The 19,661-nt window shown below is 52.6% G+C and overlaps 2 protein-coding genes and 1 long non-coding RNA gene across 14 annotated transcripts in view; 1 reads left to right on the top strand and 2 right to left on the bottom strand.

The window, feature by feature from the left end:
• The window catches only part of DYSF (dysferlin), a 105,514-nt gene extending 95,926 nt beyond the window's left edge, over window positions 1-9,588 (bottom strand). For 3 of the 10 annotated variants that reach the window (XM_080395695.1, XM_080395697.1, XM_080395702.1), the window contains exons 1-5: window positions 7,088-8,600; window positions 4,902-4,957; window positions 4,004-4,095; window positions 856-961; window positions 68-182 (exon numbers count right to left, since the gene is read on the bottom strand). In XM_080395695.1, the coding sequence (XP_080251821.1) occupies window positions 68-182; window positions 856-961; window positions 4,004-4,095; window positions 4,902-4,957; window positions 7,088-7,181 (463 nt within the window). In that variant the 5' untranslated portion in view covers window positions 7,182-8,600. Of the gene's footprint in view, window positions 1-67; window positions 183-855; window positions 962-4,003; window positions 4,096-4,901; window positions 4,958-7,087; window positions 8,601-9,335 lie in introns of those variants that run through there. The other 7 variants (XM_080395699.1, XM_080395700.1, XM_080395704.1 and 4 more) reach the window with 4 other exon arrangements.
• Window positions 1-19,661, top strand: part of LOC308067269 — a 139,221-nt gene that overhangs the window by 38,483 nt on the left and 81,077 nt on the right. The window lies entirely within an intron of this gene.
• Window positions 13,834-19,661, bottom strand: part of ZNF638 (zinc finger protein 638) — a 66,442-nt gene continuing 60,614 nt past the window's right edge. For all 3 annotated transcript variants that reach the window (XM_080395661.1, XM_080395662.1, XM_080395660.1), the window contains exons 23-26: window positions 18,211-19,207; window positions 16,142-16,234; window positions 15,004-15,122; window positions 13,834-14,145 (exon numbers count right to left, since the gene is read on the bottom strand). In XM_080395661.1, coding sequence (XP_080251787.1) covers window positions 14,086-14,145; window positions 15,004-15,122; window positions 16,142-16,234; window positions 18,211-19,207 — 1,269 coding nt within the window. In that variant the 3' untranslated portion in view covers window positions 13,834-14,085. The remainder of the gene's footprint in view (window positions 14,146-15,003; window positions 15,123-16,141; window positions 16,235-18,210; window positions 19,208-19,661) is intronic.

Raw genomic sequence — 19,661 nt, 5'->3', positions numbered from 1 at the left:
CAAAAACTGTGATGCTACGGCGGGATGCATCCCCGCCCTGGTGTCACACGCGAAGATTTCTCATTACCAGTGACTGTGTCGGGCTCAGCAGTGGCCGGTGCTGGCTCAGGAGGGGCTGGTGGGGGAAACAGGGGGACAGCTCCTGGTGGGGGGATGTAGGACACTTGCAGGATGAGAAAAGCCTGGAAAAAAAGAAATAATCGTTATACAGTGTCCAGAAATGCTCTCCCGGGGTCTGAGCCTCGATGCCAGATGCCACCCATGATGTTCTGCCCAGACATGGAGGAGACAGTCGAAACAGCCGCAGCAGCTAGATAAATACCGGGATAAAGGGATGGAGGAGGGGGACAGCAGGGAAACGTGCCCCAGGGCTCATGGGGTGCAAGGTCCCAGCACTGTGGCCACCCAGCCCCTATCCCGGTAGATGGCAGCCCCAGGCTGGGTTGAGCCAGGGCTGGATTCTGGGAAGGGAGTGGGAGGGAGATGCTGAGGCAGAGGCAGGGAAACCCTCGGGGAGAGGGGAGCTGCAGAAAGGGAGATGCAAGATTTAAGTGGCTGCAAGGGGTGGTCCTGGCGCTCCCCTGCAGAGCCTGCTGGACACCCAGCGGGAACATCCCCATCCCGTGGCTACACAGCAGGGACATTGCTCACACTGGTCTCCAACTGGGAGCTGCAACTGGCAGGGGCATTGCTCACACTGGTCTCCAACTGGGAGCTGCAACTGGCAGGGGCATTGCTCACACTGGTCTCCAACTGGGAGCTACAGCTGGTAGGGACATGGCTCAGACTGGTCTCCAACTGGGAGCTGTAGCTGGCAGGGACATGGCTCATACTGGTTCGGGCGCATGGACTCACCCCAGTGCTCTGCTTCTTGGTGTCCAGCAAGGGGAGGTTGTAGGAGGCTGCCAGGCTGGGCGAGGAGAGGACATCTCGCAGGGGCACTCGGGCTTCTCCCAAAAACCTGGGGGCAAAGAGCACCAGGGACATGGGTGGGGGAAGGGGCTGAGGAGTTGCAGATGCTGCCAACCCGGCACCCACCACCAACCCACAGGGGAGGGGCAGGGGGGGACACTTGCTGGCAGCTGCCCGGGGGGACATTTGGTGACTCAGAGCCAGCCCAGATGAAACAACAGGGGCAAGCATCTCCAGGGGCTTTGTCCACTTTTTAGCAAGGAAAAGCATTAAAAGTCCACACTGAGGCACCAGGAGCCCCAGCCCAAAGCGCTGATGGATCTTCCTTTGCCAGCGAAGAAAGCAGAGCTGCCAGGGGCAGGGGTTTCCCCAGGGGTGGGTGAGATCCAAGCTGGCAGCCGAGGCTGGTGTCCCTATGCCACCATCATCCAGAAGGATTTTAAACCACCATAAAACCGATTTTCCCCTACTGAGTTTCAGCATCTCCCTGGTGCTCCACTTCTGGTTAACCCTTCCTGCACCATGCCACCTCCCACCCCAGACAGCAGTGCCAGTTCCCCCACAAACCAGGGCTGGCTGCAGAGTCGGACCAGTGCTGCTGCCCAGCTCCTGCCACCCAGAGCCAGGAAAGCCCCCAGACCACTTTTTCCTGTCCTAACAGCACGACAAGATTGTGGAGCAGATCCTCCAGGAAGACATGTCGAAAGGCATGGAAGGCGGGGAGGTGATTAGAGATGGCCAATGTGCCCTCGCCATGGGCAAATTGTGCCTGATTAATCTGGTGGCCTTCTACTGGCCACATCAGTGGGCAAGGGAAGAGCTACACTTGACATCTACCTGGACTTCTCTAAGGCCTTGGTACAGTTTTCAAGAACCTTCATAACTCTAAATTGGAGAGACACAGGTTTGATGGATTGATTGTTAGGTAAGGAATTGACTGGATGGCTGCTTCTGAAGAGTTACAGTCAATGCCCAAGTGGAAACCAGGAATGAGTGGTGTTCCTCAAGGGTCCATAGTGGGACCAATAATATTTAGTATCTTCTCGATGGACATAGACAGTGGAATTGAGTGCACCCTCAGCCACTTAGGAGATGGCACCAAGCTGAGTGATGCAGGTGATTCACTCAAGGGAAGGGATGCTGTCCAGAGGGACCTGGAGAAGCACAAGAAATGGGCCCATGTGAACTTCATGAGGTTCAACAAGGCCAAGTGCAAGGTCCTGCACCTGGGCTGGTGCAATCCCCCACCCCAGCACAGCTGGGGGGATGAAGGGATGGAGAGCAGCCCTGCCCAGAAGGACCCAGAGGTGCTGTTGGATGAGAAGCTGGGCATGACCCAGCACTGTGTGCTCGCAGCCCAGAGAGCCACCCGTGCCCTGGGCTGCATCCCCTGCAGCGTGGCTGGCCGGGCAAGGGAGGGGGCTCTGCCCCTCTGCCCCGCTCTGGTGAGACCCCCCTGCAGTGCTGCCTCCAGCTCGGGGGTCCTCATCACAGGAGAGATGCGGAGCTGTTGGAGTGGGGCCAGAGGGGACCACGGGGACGGTCAGAGGCTGGAGCAGCTCTGCTGTGGGGATGGGCTGGGAGAGTTGGGGGGGTTCAGCCTGGAGAAGGGAAGGCTCCAAGGGGACCAGTGCCTAAAGGGGCTGCAAGAAAGCTGGAGAGGGGCTTTTCACAAGGGCGTGTAGGAGTTGGACAAAGGGGAATGGCTTTGCACTGAAAGAGGGGAGATTCAGATCAGATATTAGGAAGAAATTCTTCCCTGTGAGGGTGGCGAGGCGCTGGCACAGGCTGCCCAGAGCAGCTGTGGATGCCCCATCCCTGGCAGTGTCCCAGGCCAGGCTGGATGGGGCTTGGAGCAACCTGGGCTGGTGGGAGGTGTCCCTGCCCATGGCAGGGGGTGGGACTGGGTGGGCTTTAAGGTCCCTTCCAACCCAAACTGTGCTGTGATTCTGTGACTTCAGACAGCAAGCGTTAATTGCCAGTCACCAGGTAATTGCCCCATTTGGGTATTGCAGCGTCCATGTGGGTGGTCAGGCTGGTATTTTCTCCCAAAGGAAGTAAAAGCAAAATTCCACTGTCACCTTTGTGATGGAGAGGGGACCACTCGCAAGAGCATCTCAGTCTCCATGGGTCAAAACGGAGTGGCTGCTCCCCACACTGGTAGACACCATCTCCCTGTGCTGGGAGCCGGAACCCTTCTCCCATCCTCCCCTCGCTATTTATAAAGACACACGACGCCACCGAACTGGACCAGACCCAATTTCCACCTCCGCTGGCCTCCAGCCCAAGAGCAAATCCAGCATCGGCTCCAGACATGGAAATGGTATCCTTCACGCCAGGGCCATCCACCCCATCCCAGCCAGAGCAGGACAGCAGGTTCCCACCCTCCGCTGCCCAAAAATAACTTCCTTCCTTTATTTTTTATCCTGTCCAAGCACTGATCCTGACCGAAGGAGCCCGACATGCAGACGTGGGTTGCTGGCTGAGTACCCCGGGGCTGGAGGCGGCATCACCACCTGCTCTCACCCTCCTTCCTAACGCCATCACTGCAAGGAGGGAGACCCCAGATCCATGGGGAAACCTCTGCTGTCCCTGGTATGAGGGGCACCAGGAACTGCTGTGAGAAAGGAAGCCGCCCTGGGCTGTTTGTTTTGCAAACGCCCGCCCTTTCCAGCTCTGCCGGCACAGCATGCTTGGGAAAGGAGCTTGGCTGCCGTCTCACAAGTCCCCAGCCAAGTGCCCATCACCACGGCCTCACAGCGCCAGCACTGCTCCTGGGACAGGCAGCTGTGCTGGTGCGACAGCCCGGGGGCGGTGGTGGGCACAAGGGTCCCTTATGTGCTCCTGGCCCTCAAATACTGTTTTTTCTCCCCAGCCCTTGAGCGAAGCAGCCCAGAAATGCGGCTCTCGCCTCCCACCAGCCGCCACCGTGGCAAAGGGCAGCCGGCACTGGCGTGCAACATGCGGAGCCAGGGAAGAGCCCAAGCCCCCTCCCCAGCCCTGTTGTGCAAAGCCTTGGGCATGCACAGGCTGTGCTGGTGGTGGGAGCAGGGCAGGGGGCTCACACCCAGTATCTGACCCAGAAACCCACCTGTTCCGCCCCACAGTCTCATGGTCTTTCACAACGACGGTCAGCTCAGCACCCGGGTCCAGGGGAGTTCCCTTCAAATCCCACTCGAAGCCCTGGAAGGGATAAGAAAGGAGCCAGGGTCAGTGGCCAGCCGAGGCCACGATGCTCAATGCCAGCTTCCAGTGGCTCCAGCACCTCCGGGGTCTTTTGGAAGTGGAGAACCAAAACACCAGACCCATTTCACTGTCACTATACCGACAGCACAAGTCTCAGCACTGCACATGCCTGGAGCAAAATTTCCCAGCAGACCCACAGAAAAACCATGCCCCAGGCAAACACCTTCCCCTCATCATGGATTAAAAGTGAAGGAGCAAAAAACGGGAGCTGGCACACAGCATTTCTGCACCAAAACAGTGTTAATTGCTCACCAAAACCCCTTTTTTTTTAAGTTTTGAGCCACGTAAGAACAGGTCAGGGTTAGAAGGAAGAAGGTGCGTGAAAAAAATATCCTCCCCTGGGCCAGACTGATGAATAAAACACACTTGTTTTCCCTTTGAGCTGCAATATTTTTAAACAGCTTCTTTTAATGTGCGTGCCTAGCCCTGATAAGATCTTGATGGAAGGGGAAGAGGCAGGAGCAAAGGGCTGCACGGAGCTGGCTCAATTCCGCTCCTCTGCTGCCCAGTGGCTCAATTCTACTCCTCTGCTGCCCAGAATCTTGGACATGAAGCTGTCCATGGTGGGGTGATGGGGACCGACCCCAACCCCCTCCATGAGGTGACAATCCCGGGGCATCACCAGGTCCCCCAAGCCCCTTGTGCCTGGGTCACCTGGCTGGGCTTGCACCCGAGTCCCACAGCACCCTCCATGCCCAGGCTGTTCCCTGTGGGGATGGGGACAAGGATGGAGACACACTCACCTCGTTCCATACGGGGTTCACATTGTTCTTGATGACTTTTGTCCTCTTCTTCACACCTGCAGGAAGGGACACAGACAGGTCAGACCAGCTTCCCTGCCTAACTGTGGGGCAAGACCCCAAAATTAAACTCCATCCACCACATGCATGCGAGGCTGGAAGCCTCCAGTGATACCTGCAGCTCCCAGGAGCAGGATTAGGCCCTGCTCCTTGCACACATAGGCTCTGGAGCCCCACTTTGAGCTCCAGCCCTGCCACAAACCTGGCTGGAAAGCCCTGAGGGAGTCATTTCAATGCACCGTGCCTCAGATTCCCCATGAGCAGGGCAGAGAGGAGGCTCCCAAAGGCTGCTGCGTGGGATCTTGGGCTGGAAAATGTCACAGGGGACCCAAACATCCTCCTCCCCCACACCAGACCTCAGTACAGTCCCAGACAGGTTCCCCTGCGACCACCAGCTGGATGCCTGCACACTGAACAGGCTGGGGGGGCTGGCCCACTAACATCCCCAAAAGACGCAGATGGGGGTACTGTCACCTGGTCCCCAGGTGTGGGACCGCAGCCATTCCAGGGCGTAGAGTCGGGCAGCAGCAGTTAAAAGCAGCACAAACCCAACATCCTGAGGAGCCGCAGTGCTGGGGGTCTCCAGCCCTGCCAGAGCAGCTCCCCACAACAGCTGCACCCTGAAACCGCGACCTTCACAAAACACTGAAAACCAGCCAAACGCCGGCCCCAAGGGGCCACATCACGGGAGGGACTGGGGGAAGAGGAAAAGGAAGAGCCGAACAATAGCGGTGACTCAAACCCCGGGGGACACCAGCCAGGCGCCCTGCAGCGCCCTATAGATATCTATAGGTACCCCAGGCTGTGGGTATGGCACACAGGACTGACGGGGAGCCTGAGGCGCTCATTCAAAATATTCTCCTTTTTTGTTGTTGTTGTTTTCACATCACTAAATGAATCTTTTCCTGTTTCAGATTTTAAGATTTCTCTCATTTCAGACAAAAGATTTCCAGTCTCTGCTCCATCTCCCAGCCCGGAGCTGGAGTGGCCGCGGGAGCCAGGCTGGAGCCGGGGGCAGGCAGAGCTGCCATCGCCCCAACACAGCACCTCTGGACAATGTCACCGAGCCTGAGAGATAACACCCTCGATGTAAGGCACGTCTCCTGCTTATGCCTCATGCCCATGGGATGCAGAGCCCTGGAATTCCCCCCACATTCCCAGGACTGTGACTTGGCCACTGCTTTGCACCTTGGCAGAGGATGGATGGAGCCCACTCTGGGCAAGCACCCAGCACCCACGGTGGGGTGGAACACACGAGGGGTCCCGGAGCCGGCAGGGAAGGGGCTGGCAGTAGCACCATTCCCCCCACCCACCCCACACAGCACAGGAAAGGCTAGGTCAGAAGCCACTCATCCCTTTCCTTTCTTTATTTTTTTTTTCTAAAAATGGACATTTTCCACCACCAGGAAATGGCTGTCAAGAAAGAAAAAAAAATAGTGACATCCTCATGTGAGGACTTTCGAGGTGCAAATGCAGCGCTCCCTTCCCAGACCTTCATCCTCCAACACCCACAGCAATGCCATTACCCCCTAGATAAAGCTTTCTTTTTGTCAATCTCATATTATTAATTAGAAGACCTTAACGAGAGCAAAGTACAAGAGCGACTGAGAGCACCCAAAGGTGCGACACCCTGCAGCAAAGCCAGGTCCTGCTCTTTGCCGCGGCTCACCCCCTTTTAGATGCCGTGACACTGGGTGGCAGTACTAAATGACTGTCGTCGTCCCCCAGGAAAAATCCCCACTGAGGCAACAGCATTTTTCACTGTCCCCCACAACCCTGCACACCCCCAAAATCACGGAGGAAGAGCAATAAAATTCACAGTCCACCCCAGGGACCCTGGGATGCATCATGCGTGTCAGCACGGGATGCATCAGAAGGTGGGGATGGAGGGGGTTACGGTGCACTGGGTAGTGGAGTGGGCAATATGGGTGAGGGGGTGGAATTTTGCAAGGATTTAGGACAAGGATGGGGTTTAGCAAAGCCCGGCTTCTGCGGGGCACCCAGCCAGGACATACATCCTGGCCGGGCGCCCCGCATAAGCCGGGCTTTGCTGGAGGAAGCTGTAAAACCAAACAAGAATCTAGCAAAGCAATAATCCTGCCCACTCCCAAGATTTGGGGTCCCCTCACCTCGGAAAGTCAGGCTGGCCACAGGGTCGCTTTGTTTGTCCCCCTTGTCCAAGTTGGGGAGGTGGCTGGCTCGTTGGAGCAAGCAACGCAGCATGGCTGGACCATGGAGCAGGGCACGGTGAAGCCAAAGAGGGCTCGGCCCCGGGCACGATCCGGCCCCCCATTCACCGCCTCCCACCCACCCCCACCCCCACCCCCCGGCGGTCGGAGGAGCTGCCCGAACGGCGACACGGAGCGCCCCAGCGCGGTGGCTCCCGAGGTTGCAAGAGGCGGGATGCTGCGAGCCACGGGGCTACCAAAGACCCGGGAGCCGGGTATGCTGAGAGACCCGGGGACGGTGAATTAAATCACCGGGAGTCAGGGATGCTGCGAGCTCCGGGAGTGGTAAATAAATGAATGACACCCAAGGATGCTGCAAGGATCTGAGGATGCCCGAGCACCAGGATCCAGGGATACTGCAGGCTCTGAGGATGTCCAAGAACCGGGATCCGGGGATGGTAAATAAATTAGTGACACCCAGGGATGCTGCAGAATTCGAGGATGGCTGAGCACTGGGATCTGGAGATGCTGCAAGCCCCTGAGATGGTAAATTAAATCATCAGGACCCAGGGATGCTGTGAACCCCGAGGACGCCCAAGCACCAGGATCCAGGGATGCTGTGAACCCCAGGGATGGTAAACAAATCACTGGGATCCAGGGATGCCCTGGGGATGGTAAATCACCAGGACTGGGAATGCTGCAAGCTTTGGGGTGCTGTGGGACCTTGGGGTGCCTGAGCATGGGGCCCCAAGGACGCTGCAAGCCCTGGGGATGGTGAATCATCCAGACCCAGGGGTACTGCAAGGCCCAAGGGTGCAAAAGCACAAGCTTCTGGGGATGCTGCAAGTTCAGGGTGACCAAGTACCTGGACCAGGGAGCACTGTGAGCTGCAGGAATGCCCAAGCAGTGGACCCTAGGGATGGAACACCTCCGGGGATGCTGAGGCAGCAGGATGTGGGAGATGCCACACACACGCAAGCCCCTGGTAACACTGGAGCACTGGGGCTGTGGGGGTGACACACCACAGGGCTGCAGAGCATCAGCACCCTTGGGCTGAGCTGACACCAGTGGTTGCGGGGGACACATTCCTGCTGCCACCCCCTTCCCTGTCCCCAAGAGCAGAGGCAGGGATTGTCCCTCTGTCACAGGGAGGGAAAAGCTGGTGCTCAGCCCGGTGGGCAAGAGGCTTCCCACAGCTGTGACCACAGACAGGGACACTGTGACAGTGGGGCAGGGATCTCTGTGCCACGAAGGAAGGTCACAGTCCCCCCCAGCCACAGAACCAGGCACAGCTGCTGACACACAGCCCCAAAAAGGTGCTTTTTCACCCTAAAGATATCCAGAGCATTATAAACAAGCCGCGAGGGGCCAGTGGGTATCTCACGTCTCCTGCCACCCCTCACGGGGAGGGTTTGGGAGCCAGCCTAGGCTGGCTCCCCTGCGGCCACCGCCACCACCCAGGGGACCAGGGACAGACAGCGGCCCAGCACTGCCCCCTCCTCCCGCACCCTGCCCAGCCCCGTCATCTCATGGGGAGCCACGGCAGAGCCCCCCGAGCCTGGCAAAGCAACAGCTCAGCCGTGGGGTGCTGCAGGATAGGGCCCGCTGCGATGGGGGTGCGCTGTGAATGAATCCCCGGGCAAAGGGACCCCCCCACACCCGGCCCAGGGAGAGGGCTGGGGGGGTCAGAACTGCGGGGGTGCAGGCAGAGGGGTGGGGGGCCGGGGAACTAGGTGTCCGGCAGGTTCCCAACATGCAACCAGCCCCACGCACCCGTGGGACCCTCGCCCATGGGGGCCACGGGCAAGGGTGGCAGCACCCGCCTGCCCATCAGCACTCCCAGCGCCGAGCAGAGGCCAGAAATAGCCCCGGCTGGCGGGTGCCGTCACCGCTCAGCTATGCCCCCCCGCGGCTCTGCCCCCCTCTCCCCCTCAAGTAAGGAAAGATCCCAGGGGGGACTCCCCACGCATCCACTCCGCACAGAGCAGGGGGGCAACGGGACCCACGAGGGTGGGGGGCTGCGTGCACCACACGTTGCGGGAGGGGGGCGCATCAGATCGGGGCGGGGCGGGCACGGGATGGATGAAGACGCAGGACCCCACCCCACCCCTTCCAGCACCGTCCCCGCCGACTGGACAGAACCCGATGCAACCCCCACCACCCCCCCAACGCGACCCACCACCACCACCACCACCCCCCCTCCCCGCACCTCCGAAGCCGGCGGAGCAGTAGGCATCGCTGATGTCCGCGTCCGGCGTGCGGACATTTTCCGCGTGGAGGATGAAGACGCGGAGCATCGCTCCGGCCCGGCCGCCTCCCGCCCCGCCGGCCCCCGCCCGGGACCCACCGCCCCCCTCCCCCGGGACCCGCCCCTCTTAAAGGGGAACGGCTGCGGCCGGGGCTGGATGCGGCCCCGCAGGCGGGGCAGCGTGGGGGAGACCCCACACACACGCTCCTTGGGGCGGCTGGCAGAGCCCCCGGAGGATGGAGGGCGGGGGGTGCTTAGGGCTGGTCCCCCCCACCAAGCAGGGGGTTGGGGAGCCTCCAGGTGCAGCCCCAGCCCCTCACCCCGAGGCCAGGGCCGGGGCCGGGGGGGCAACATTAGCTCTGGGGTGGGAAAGTGGGCTGTGCGGGGGAGCCGAGGGATATTCAATGTGAACCCTGCGGCACCCCTCAGCCGGGCACAAAGCTGGGTCCCTCCCATGAGAGCAAACCCCCAGCCCGGGGGTGCCGCTGCAAGCAGTCCACCCCTGTGCTGAGCAGCACCCATGGGTGGGGGGGACCCTCCCCACGTGCCGTCCCCTGCCTCAGTTTCCCCAGAAGGACGTGTCCCATTTTGGCACAGCTGTGATCAGCCGTGCAGTGACAGGTGGGGACAGCTACGGCACCCGGCTATTTCAGGGAGGCTATTTTTACCCCTGGGTTTCCCAGCAAGGGGCTCAATGAGGTCCCTCCCTCCCAGGGAGGCCAGGACCCCTCTTCCCACTCTGCACCCCCCTGGCTGCTGACCCGTATCACTCCCCTTTACCCTCTTTCACATTATCTAAACCTGAAACCTGTTTTGCACTGCTGAGGCACTAACCACTGCACCAACAACCGATGCCTGGCGGGACACCAGCACAGGGATTGACCACCAAAGCAGAAACCTTCCGGAAGCAGCAGAGTTATCATATTTAGCTGAAATTTAATTATCAGTGGTGATTAAAGCCGAGTGCACTCACAGGAGGCAGCGTGGCCCAGCCGCAGGGCCCCCCCAGTACCCATATCCCCCTCCTGCCGCTCCATCCCTCCCTCCTTTTGCATCCCTCTGATATTTAGCACAAATCCCTTGAAAAAGCCACTTTGTCCCTTGTCCATCCATCTTGGCCCACCAGGAGCACCTAAGTCCCCATCCTGGTGCCCCAAGAGACCCACAGACCCCACCATCCCAGCCCTACAAGGACTATTTCTTTTCCAAGACCCTCAAAATAAGCTCGCCTGGCTGGGCGCCCCGTGAGCACTGGGCTGAGCTCAGCGATGCCCAGCGGGAGGGAAAAAAAATCCTGATAAAAAAACGCTGCTGCAAAAGCTTCGCAGATTTTACTCAAGGCACCCGCAGCCAAGACGCCTGCGGCAGCGTCCCTATGGATGTGCCAAGTGGACAGGGCACACAGCACGTGGCCGGTTTAATTACCAGCAGCTCTAAAATAACCTCAGTTTGCAGCACTGGTTGGCCCAGGATGAAGTGCAGCACCACACGTTTTGGGGAGCAAACTTCAGAAAACCCATAATAGCTCGTGCTGTAATTCTGTTTGGGGAGGTTTATCTCATTTTTCCTACTTTTTTTTTTCCCTATCACCCTGAGAGGGACAGAATGTTTTTTTCCTCAAAATTCCCAGTTAAGTAGCCCTCACCACTCCTGCATCTTTTCCTGGGATGCTGCAGCACTTACCTGGCTTTATCTAGGATGGATAAACGTCTGGTGTCTTTATTCTGGTGTCTCTCGGCCAGGCACAAACAGGGTCCGGGGAGCTGCGAGCGAAGAGGAAGCAGATGCAGAGCAGAAATAGGATTTACTGACCAAGTCCCCATCCACAGCCCTTGCCATCCTCCAGAGCCACACTGCCGCGCGGCCAGATGGCAGCTGGTGCTGGATCCCATCTTCCTGGTCACAGGAAGCCTCCAGCTCTGGGCTGGGAGCAGGCAGGCAACGAGTGGGCATCAGGGCCTCAGCCAAGATGAAGCCCCCCAAGCTGCTGCCCTCACCCACCTTGGGCACCCAGAGCTGCCCCCAGCCCCATTGACGGGGTGTACCTGGGGAGGCTGTGCAGGGCTCAAGTCAATTAACAAACAAATTGTTTTCTTCATTTGCCAACACCTTGCCCTTGGAGTAGCATCTAAAACTGCAGAGCTGCTGGCATCTCAGGTGATTTCCAAGCATCAAGTCTAGGAAAAGCCGCTTCTTTTAAAGCAAGAGCTACAGGCTTGGGAAGAAAGCGTGGTTATCACCCTAAAGCCTTCGGTGAAGGGGAGACAAAGCAGGGAAGGGGGAGCAGTGGGAGGATGAGCTTAGGCTGCTTCCAGAACCGGCGATCACCAAGCCCAGGCCCACTCGGCAGCTGTCAGAGCCACGTGTGGGAGCAGAGCACGGCCAAGGACCCCAACAGACCGGTGGGTCCCCAGGGTGCTTCTCTCCCCCCTCAGCCCTCTATACGCTCAGCAGAGGCAAACTGGGACCGAAGCTCGCGTGGCAGAAGCAGGAATGAAGAACAACATTGTTTTCTCGTCTTCTGCACAGATAAAGCAACAAAGAGAAACCGTGGCAAGAATTGCCTTCCCAACTCCACAGAGCAACTGAAAACTCAGAAGCGCAAACACATAAAGCTACATTGTACAGGAGATGGGACTAACGAGGACCGAAGGCCACATCCTGTGCTCTGGTGAGGCTGGGAAAAACCACTGCAAAGGTCCCAAGCGGTGCCGGGCAGTGGAGGATGCCGCTGGCAGCTCCCCAAGGAGCCTCCAGTCTCTCCCAGCTGTGGAACAGCTTGGCAGCACAGCTCCGCAGATGCTCCTCACACTAAATTCCAGTTTGCATCCCATTATTTCAAACAGGATTTTTAAATTCTCTTCTATATGAATTACTACTAACCCAAGGGTAACTGGGTAACAGGGTAATTAAGCAGTTAAATAGCATTACGCCAGTCTCATCTGTACTGCTCACTGCTTTGGATTAGAGGTCAGATCCCGAACAGAGCAGGGGGAGGCGGGCGTACACGCACTCTCAACGCAGGCGCGTTCTTACCCTGAAGCATGCTCCCTGACTTGCCAAGGATTTGCTGGTCTAAATCCCTCACCCGAATTTTTGAGACACTTATCTGTTGGCAGGGGATGGACATGCCAGGACAGCCCAGTGCAGTGACTCACCAGCATACACCAGCAGCCAGTTCACGTTCTTTATCAAGGGACGCAAGCAAAACCAAAAAAAACCCCACAAAACAAACAAACAAAAAAAAAACCAAAAAAAAAAAAAAGAGAAGCCCAAACAGCAATAATTTACAAAATTCTGTTGCCTGCCTGTCAGACAGTGTGACTGCTCTGTCAACTACATGAGCAGCCCAAAGCGAAGTCGGCTTTTTGGAGCCTTCAGAGCAGGCTCTGTCCTCTTCGCACATACATGGCACGGACCTCAGGCAGCAGATGGATGTTTAAAGACACTTACCAGCTCGGTATCATGCAACAACTTCAAAATGTGAAATACAAAGTACCTCTTTCTGCACACACTTGCTCTTGAAGAAGCAAGGTCCTGCGAGCTTGATCGTGTCCCACCAAGGAGCATGTTCCCCACCAGCAACACACAGGTGCTTCCTTTGCTAAACCCCATGTTCAGTTTATTTCAGTGCTTTACTGATCAGAGGTCTGCAGGCACAAGGATTTTTGCCCCAGCTATGGCACAGGTATGACCTGTAATACCCCACCAGGAAGAACAGCAAAGTCTCTCCTTTTCCTTGGACCTGCAGGAATGCTTCTGCACTCTTCCTCCAGGAACAGAATTCAACCAAAATCAACTACCCAAAGTCTGAAGGAGTAGCAGAGACAATGATGGATTTCAAAAACCAGTCTTTTAAATAAATTTCAAGTGGCTAGGTAGAAAATAAAAGCTCAAAGTCAATCATGATACAGTTGTGACCCACTGCTAAGAGCACACCAGTCAGAACCCCAGACTGAGCAGTGAGCAACACTGGAAGAGAAAATTGCCATGTTCAGCCATGCTGCTGAGTGCTCCACAGGCTTTGACCGACAGACTGGAACAAACAGGCAAAACCAACCCAAAATAAACAAGCAAACTTGGTCACCAAGGAGAAACAGCAAGAGATGGTGACCTCCCTGGCTGACTGCAGGAATGACAGGCATGCTAACAGTGCTGGAATCCGCTCTGCTCCCCTTCATGGCCTCGGCTTTATCTTCCCAAAATTACCATGAGATCACAGAGGCCTTAGAAAAAAATCCAGCTAAAGGGAACATAACAATCCACAGGATCACTGAAATTTTCACCATGAGGGTCACTGCTCTGGAGCAGTACGGAGCATATGTAGCATGTGAAATTTCGCCTGCTGAGAGCTCTGTAAAGTGGCACTGGATGGAGAACTCAAGAACAAATTCCCTCCTACTCTCTGTTGTGATCCAGAGTTAACAAAACACAATAAATCACACCAAACGCAATCCCCTGGTGTTAACTATACAGTAAGAACATTTATTTTATGTCAACACTTGTAAAAGAAGTCTCTTCCAAGTCAGATGATTTGATATATAAATCAAAGCCACTGTATGTTTTTCTTTTAGTCTGTCTATACCGAGCTCAATTTATACAACATAAATGATTCTTTCTGAAACAGAATTACAAATTAAAACATAACAAAATACACAAAATTGACTGGACCCTAAGTTTAATTCACTGAAAGAATTCTTCTCTCCTCCGATCACCTTGAACTCCGCTCTTCCCCACCGTTATCCTCATCCTTCTGCTTGGCCATGAATTTCTGTAGAAATAAGGGCAGCCAATGAAATTATACTGCTGTGTTACTCCTCATCTGCAACAAGATCATGCTCTAAACCAGTGCAAAGTTCACAAAGGCACTGGCCAAAAGCCACCCTGCTCTTTATGCTGGTAACACGCGATTTGTACTGAAAAACATTTAGTTTTGCTCGCAAACTGACCCCCACACAGCCACCGAGCAGTGAAGCTCCCGAGTGGAGTGCAGCAAAATATTTATTGGGTATCAGGATTTCACACTGTGACAGACACCAGTGTCTGCTCATGAAATATAAAATAGTTATTCAATATTCCCCACAGGCCGCGTATTCATGACACCTACCTTACAACAGCCTATGTCGATAAATACCTTCCCAGTTCTCTACCCCTCACACCGGCACCTCACCCAGAAGGGGCTGCCTCTCCCCACCGGATGGGGACACAGCAAGATGTGCTGCTGAGGGCTAAGGGGAGTTTTGATCCCAAACTTCAGTCTTCTGGTTGACAAAGTGACCTTTTGGTCATTTTATATCTGCAAGATATTTCAGCCAATCTGCAGTTTCAGCAAGCCAGGAAATCTGACAAAACCATGCTTTCGGACACCTGGCGCAGTTTTTAAAAATCATTTCTTAAAAATGAAGGGAAGGTAACAGCTATCCTCCCCACGCCTTTCCAGGTAAGGAAGGCTTTATGTAGCTGATGAGTAATTTAACAGTGTCTGTGTCCAAGTTTTAAACTAAACCCCCTTGAAGTATTAAGACGAGCTCCCGGCACCACTAGGAAATTAGTATCACTCATTAAAGCAACCATTTTTAGAACGGTAATTCTCTGCACCCCTGTGTGTTTGGAGAAGCTCGAGCATTACCTCCATGTTTTGCTGATGAAGCAGTGTCTTGCAGTGATTTTTCACAGACGTTTCATCTGCGTAGAACAGCGAGCAGATCTGACAGAAAAAGCCAGCCTTTGGAAGGAGGTAATCCAAATCTGAAGAGACAGCACACAACATTCACATGAACAAAACACAGCTTTGAAACAGCCCATTAACAAAACACAGCTTTCAAAAATATTTAAAAATTGGATTCCTTTAGCCAAATCTGTACAATTTGCTATTACTGGGAGTAAGTTTGTTAATTTTTTTCAGTATTCCAAAAACTGGGCGTTTAATCCAAGTTGGTTACCTGCCCTACTTCAATAAACAGAGGACACAATTTTCTGCAAACAGGGCAAATGACCTTCTGGATCTGAAGTTCACTGCAACTACCTCAGCGTCTTTTGGCCTTGAAAGTATATTATATACCACCTCTTGCCGAGTTTAACCTCTGTCCTGCAGCACGTTACACAAGCATTTTCTGTCGCAGAGATTATCACACAAGCCATCAGGCAAGGATCTGTATTTTCCTAGCAACTTCTTTTACAGTTCAAGTGTTGTCAGTAGTTTTACAGGAAAGTATTTTAGATTAGGATCTTCGAAAATATAAATATATATGCACACACACATAGAATTCTAGTATCTCGAGCTGGAAGGGATCCACAAGGATCATCAAGTCCAACTCCCTGCTCCTCACAGAACTGCCTAAAACTAAACAGTTTTTAAAATTATGTAAGCAGTTCCTTCATTTCTATACGTTGCAAGTTGGTAATAAAACTCCTAACAGAATTAGAACAGTAAGCAGATATTACACTGCACTGTGCTAATTATAAATACGTTAGCCTACATTTGTAAATTTTAGGAAAAAAGAACTTTTCATTTTGGTGCTGCTATCGAGCCAACAGCAGAAACTTGTCAAACATGCGTTTGTAGGACCCAAGATTAAAAAACCACAAAGCAAAACAAAAAAACAAATCACAAAACCCACCAGATTATGGGCCATGACTTTAAAGTTAAATGTGGTAACAAGGCAAAGGAGGCGTTTTCAAAGGGGCAAAAAAGCTGTCTTCCGGCAAGAAAAGTATGGAGCATTTGGGGTGGGCTTTGGTTTTGTTTTGGGTTTTTTTGGTTTTACCTTTTGGAGTACTCTGCGTCTTTGATAGATCTGAAGAAGCCATTTTCTTCCGCTTAGACTCTGGTTCTTTATGTCCTGATCCCAGCTGATCTACTGGAGGCCATAAATGCATGTTAAAGAAAAGTATCTGCTAGTTTAAACACATATTCTATAGAGCTATAACAGCTCGTTACTGCTTCAAACACACACCATCTGTACGGGCCTTGCTGTTTTCTCCACTGTTTGGTTTGGTCTTTCCATAGAGCAATTTTCAGGAATGCCTGACATCAGCAGTCCTGCAGGTAAGGCTTCCAAATACAGCCCCGGTGCTGTGGTGAGCGACCCCAAAAGCACTCCTGACCACACAGCACTCTTCACAGACGTACCACTGCCGCTCTCAGCTACCGTCCTCTACCCTCTTATCAACAGCTTCAAACCAACTTTGTGATGATGATCCCAAAAATCTCAAACTTCTTTATAATACAAGCTACCAAACTTCATGAATTAATCCAGCTGAAGGTCCAACAGCTGGATTAATCTAGCTCCAGGTCTGACAGCAGTATTCAGCACCATTACAGAACCAGCCAAAACCAAGAGAATAAAATTATCAGATTAATCAGCTCTAAGGAAAGATCAAACCCAACATTTTAAGATTTTTTCTGGAGATAAGGAGTTTGACAGTCTCCTCCATTACAAGATAAATAAGGTCTTTGGGGTTTAGACTACTGAAGCAGTCTGACTGGCAGGTGAAGAGTCACACATCAAAAACATCTGGTTTCTTTCTAATTCTATATTCAAATATTTATCTAGGTATCAACATATCCTAAACAAAGCTAATGCAACAAATCCTTTGCCCTAACAACGAACCCAGGATGCTGTCGAAGGAACACAACGGGCAGCATCAGTCTCTTGCACCCCAAGATGCTTTAGCAGATTTTGCCGTACCCACTCTTTTGCCTGCAACTTCTATTACACAAAGAGGAACTAAAATCACTTATTTACTGTGTATCAAATACATTTATTACAATGTGTCACTACCAGTTAGATCAGAAATCAACTCAAGGGCTTGAATATTTTAGGAGGTCTTTTTACAGCTGACTTTCTAACAGAAGATATTTTGCATTTTCAGTAAATGTTTTTGTTAATCACAGGGAAACTTATGTTCTGTAACAGTACAAGATTAAAACAATATATAACATTTAAGTAATTTTGGGGGTGCATACAATCAACTAATCCTTTTCCTAATGTTTATAGAAACTGAAGTTTAAAATACTCTGTTTTAAGCAAGAGATCTGCTGCTTCTGCAACTCCTCCACATCTGCACTAGTCAGCGTGCTCCTGCTAGGCAATAGGCATGAGATGGGAGAGAAGCTTTTCCAAAACACCAGAACAAAAGGTGCTGTGTCAGTGCTCAGCTGCATCAGCAGAGGCAGAAAGAGAACTCGATATTTGTGGAAGACATCACATAGATCCTTCCTTTACCCACGCTTTGGCCAAAACTCTTCTTGTGTATCAGTTATATATAGCCCTCCCTACTTGGCTCCGCGTCAGGACTTTTTTTAACCCTTTGCTAATTCCACAATGCAGATGATGTTCTACATTCTTTCCTTTAGATCCTCTTTGGAAGCTGTTACGTCTTCGTACCTGTTAGTCTATTTCAGGGGTCCTCAAACCTTTTAACCAGGGGGCCGGCACGCGGATGCAGTGGCAGGCAGTCATCTGCGGCTGCTTGGTTTCCCCCCCAACCCCCGGCGGGGTGGGGGGGGGGGGGGCTGTAAATACCGGGGGCCGGATTGAGGACCCTGGGGGCCGTATCCTGCCCGCAGGCCGTAGTTTGAGGATCCCTGGTCTATTTCATTTGACTTACCTGTTTTAATGAAGTTTGGCCCTGTAATTAAAGGCTATATATAACCTCTACAGTGTTAGGTAGTCTCCATTTTTTTCCCCAGCATCTCTTTCATTAATTTTGTTAAATATTTGGGTTTTTTTTCAGTTCCCTCTATTTGCTACAAGGATCTCCTTGTGCGTGGCACTGATTATGAGCATCTTATTTTTTATTTCCCCTCTAGAACCTATGAAAGATTCCTTACCTTTTGACTTTGAGATTGCAATCATTTCTTCTTCTGGACTCGTATCTCCTAGAATTTCCATTTCTTCTGGTCCTGCAACAGCAACAATATCCTCCTCTTCTGGTCCTGCAATGGCAGCAATTTCCTCCTCTTCTGGTCCTGCAACAGCAACAATGTCTTCATCATCTTCATCTTCATTCAGATTTTTCTCTGGGCAAGTATTTTCTTCTTCCTCATCCTCCTCTCCAACTTCGTCTACTGTAACAAAGTTTAGCTCCTCTTTTAGACGATTGAAATCTGCCAGAAAATCATCTTCATCTTCATTAACTTCATCCAAAGTCACTAGAGGATTATCTTCATTGTCCTCTTGTATTTCATCAACCGTCACTAAAGCGCTGGGATCATCGGGCACCTGCGAGGAAGCACAATCTCCAGTATCCTCAGCGGCCACTTTATCATCCTCCCTGTGTTTCAGCACATCCTCAATATTCAAGTCTGCAGGTTCATTCAGGGGCAGCTCTTCAACTTCACCAATTTCATCTACAGTTACCAAGGGTTCAGCTTTCAAAACCCGCTCCTCGAAAACTGACCCAGGGACATCTTTATGAGAACTGAAGTCCTCCTGCTCAGATATCTCATCCAAAGTAACAAGCGACTGTGGATCCTTTACTGCTTCTGACATAAGTTCTTCCTCCTCCATCACTTCATCCACAACAACGAGGCCCTGTGGGTCACTCAGCGCTTCTAAATTCACAACTCCCATTAGCTGTGCAGCCACATCCTCATCCTCACCGATTTCATCCAAAGTGACAAAAGAGTGTTCGCTTTCAGCGATGCGTGCCACAGAGCTCTTCCCTTTCCTTCTCTTGGAACTAGGCTCAGAAGAATTGTTTTTAGCACCATCTTTTCTCTTACCCCTTGGTGGATTTCGCCGTGTTTTAACAGGAGACTCAATTTCCTCTACCACCTCATCCACAGTAACAAATTCATCCAGGTTAAATGGAAACAGCTCTTCTTCCTAGAAAGTGTAAAAATGTGAATATAACAAAATTTAACATTCACACACTGACACAAACACCTCCATCCACAGGGTGCCTATGGAAAAATCTCTACACACTGAAGCTGCCTCAAGGGGGGAACAAAAAAAAAAAATGCAACTTGAGGGTAGAAACAAATTTTCAGGCCTTCAGTCTCACGTAGAAGTTTTCATTATCAGCATTTGTGTTAAGTAAGTGGATTTAACTCAGAAACTCAAAGCATTTTTCAAAAACTCAGTGGGTGAATAGACAAAAATGTATGTCTATTAAAAGAACCGGGTCGATGCCCTGAATACTCGTGATTTTTGCACTCGCAGGAAGACTAGTGAAAAACTGAATACCTCCAGAGCATCCTTCAAAAATACTATTACCTTGTGTCAGTATCTCATTCTCTTCCCTAGGCATATGCTGTTGGCTGCTGCTACAGAACAGGAG

This window comes from Falco punctatus, assembly GCF_963210335.1.
Source record: "Falco punctatus genome assembly, chromosome: 1".
Taxonomy (NCBI): Eukaryota; Metazoa; Chordata; class Aves; order Falconiformes; family Falconidae; genus Falco; species Falco punctatus.
Note: the sequence above shows the minus strand (reverse complement) of the source record. Positions and strands in the feature narration are given on the sequence as shown.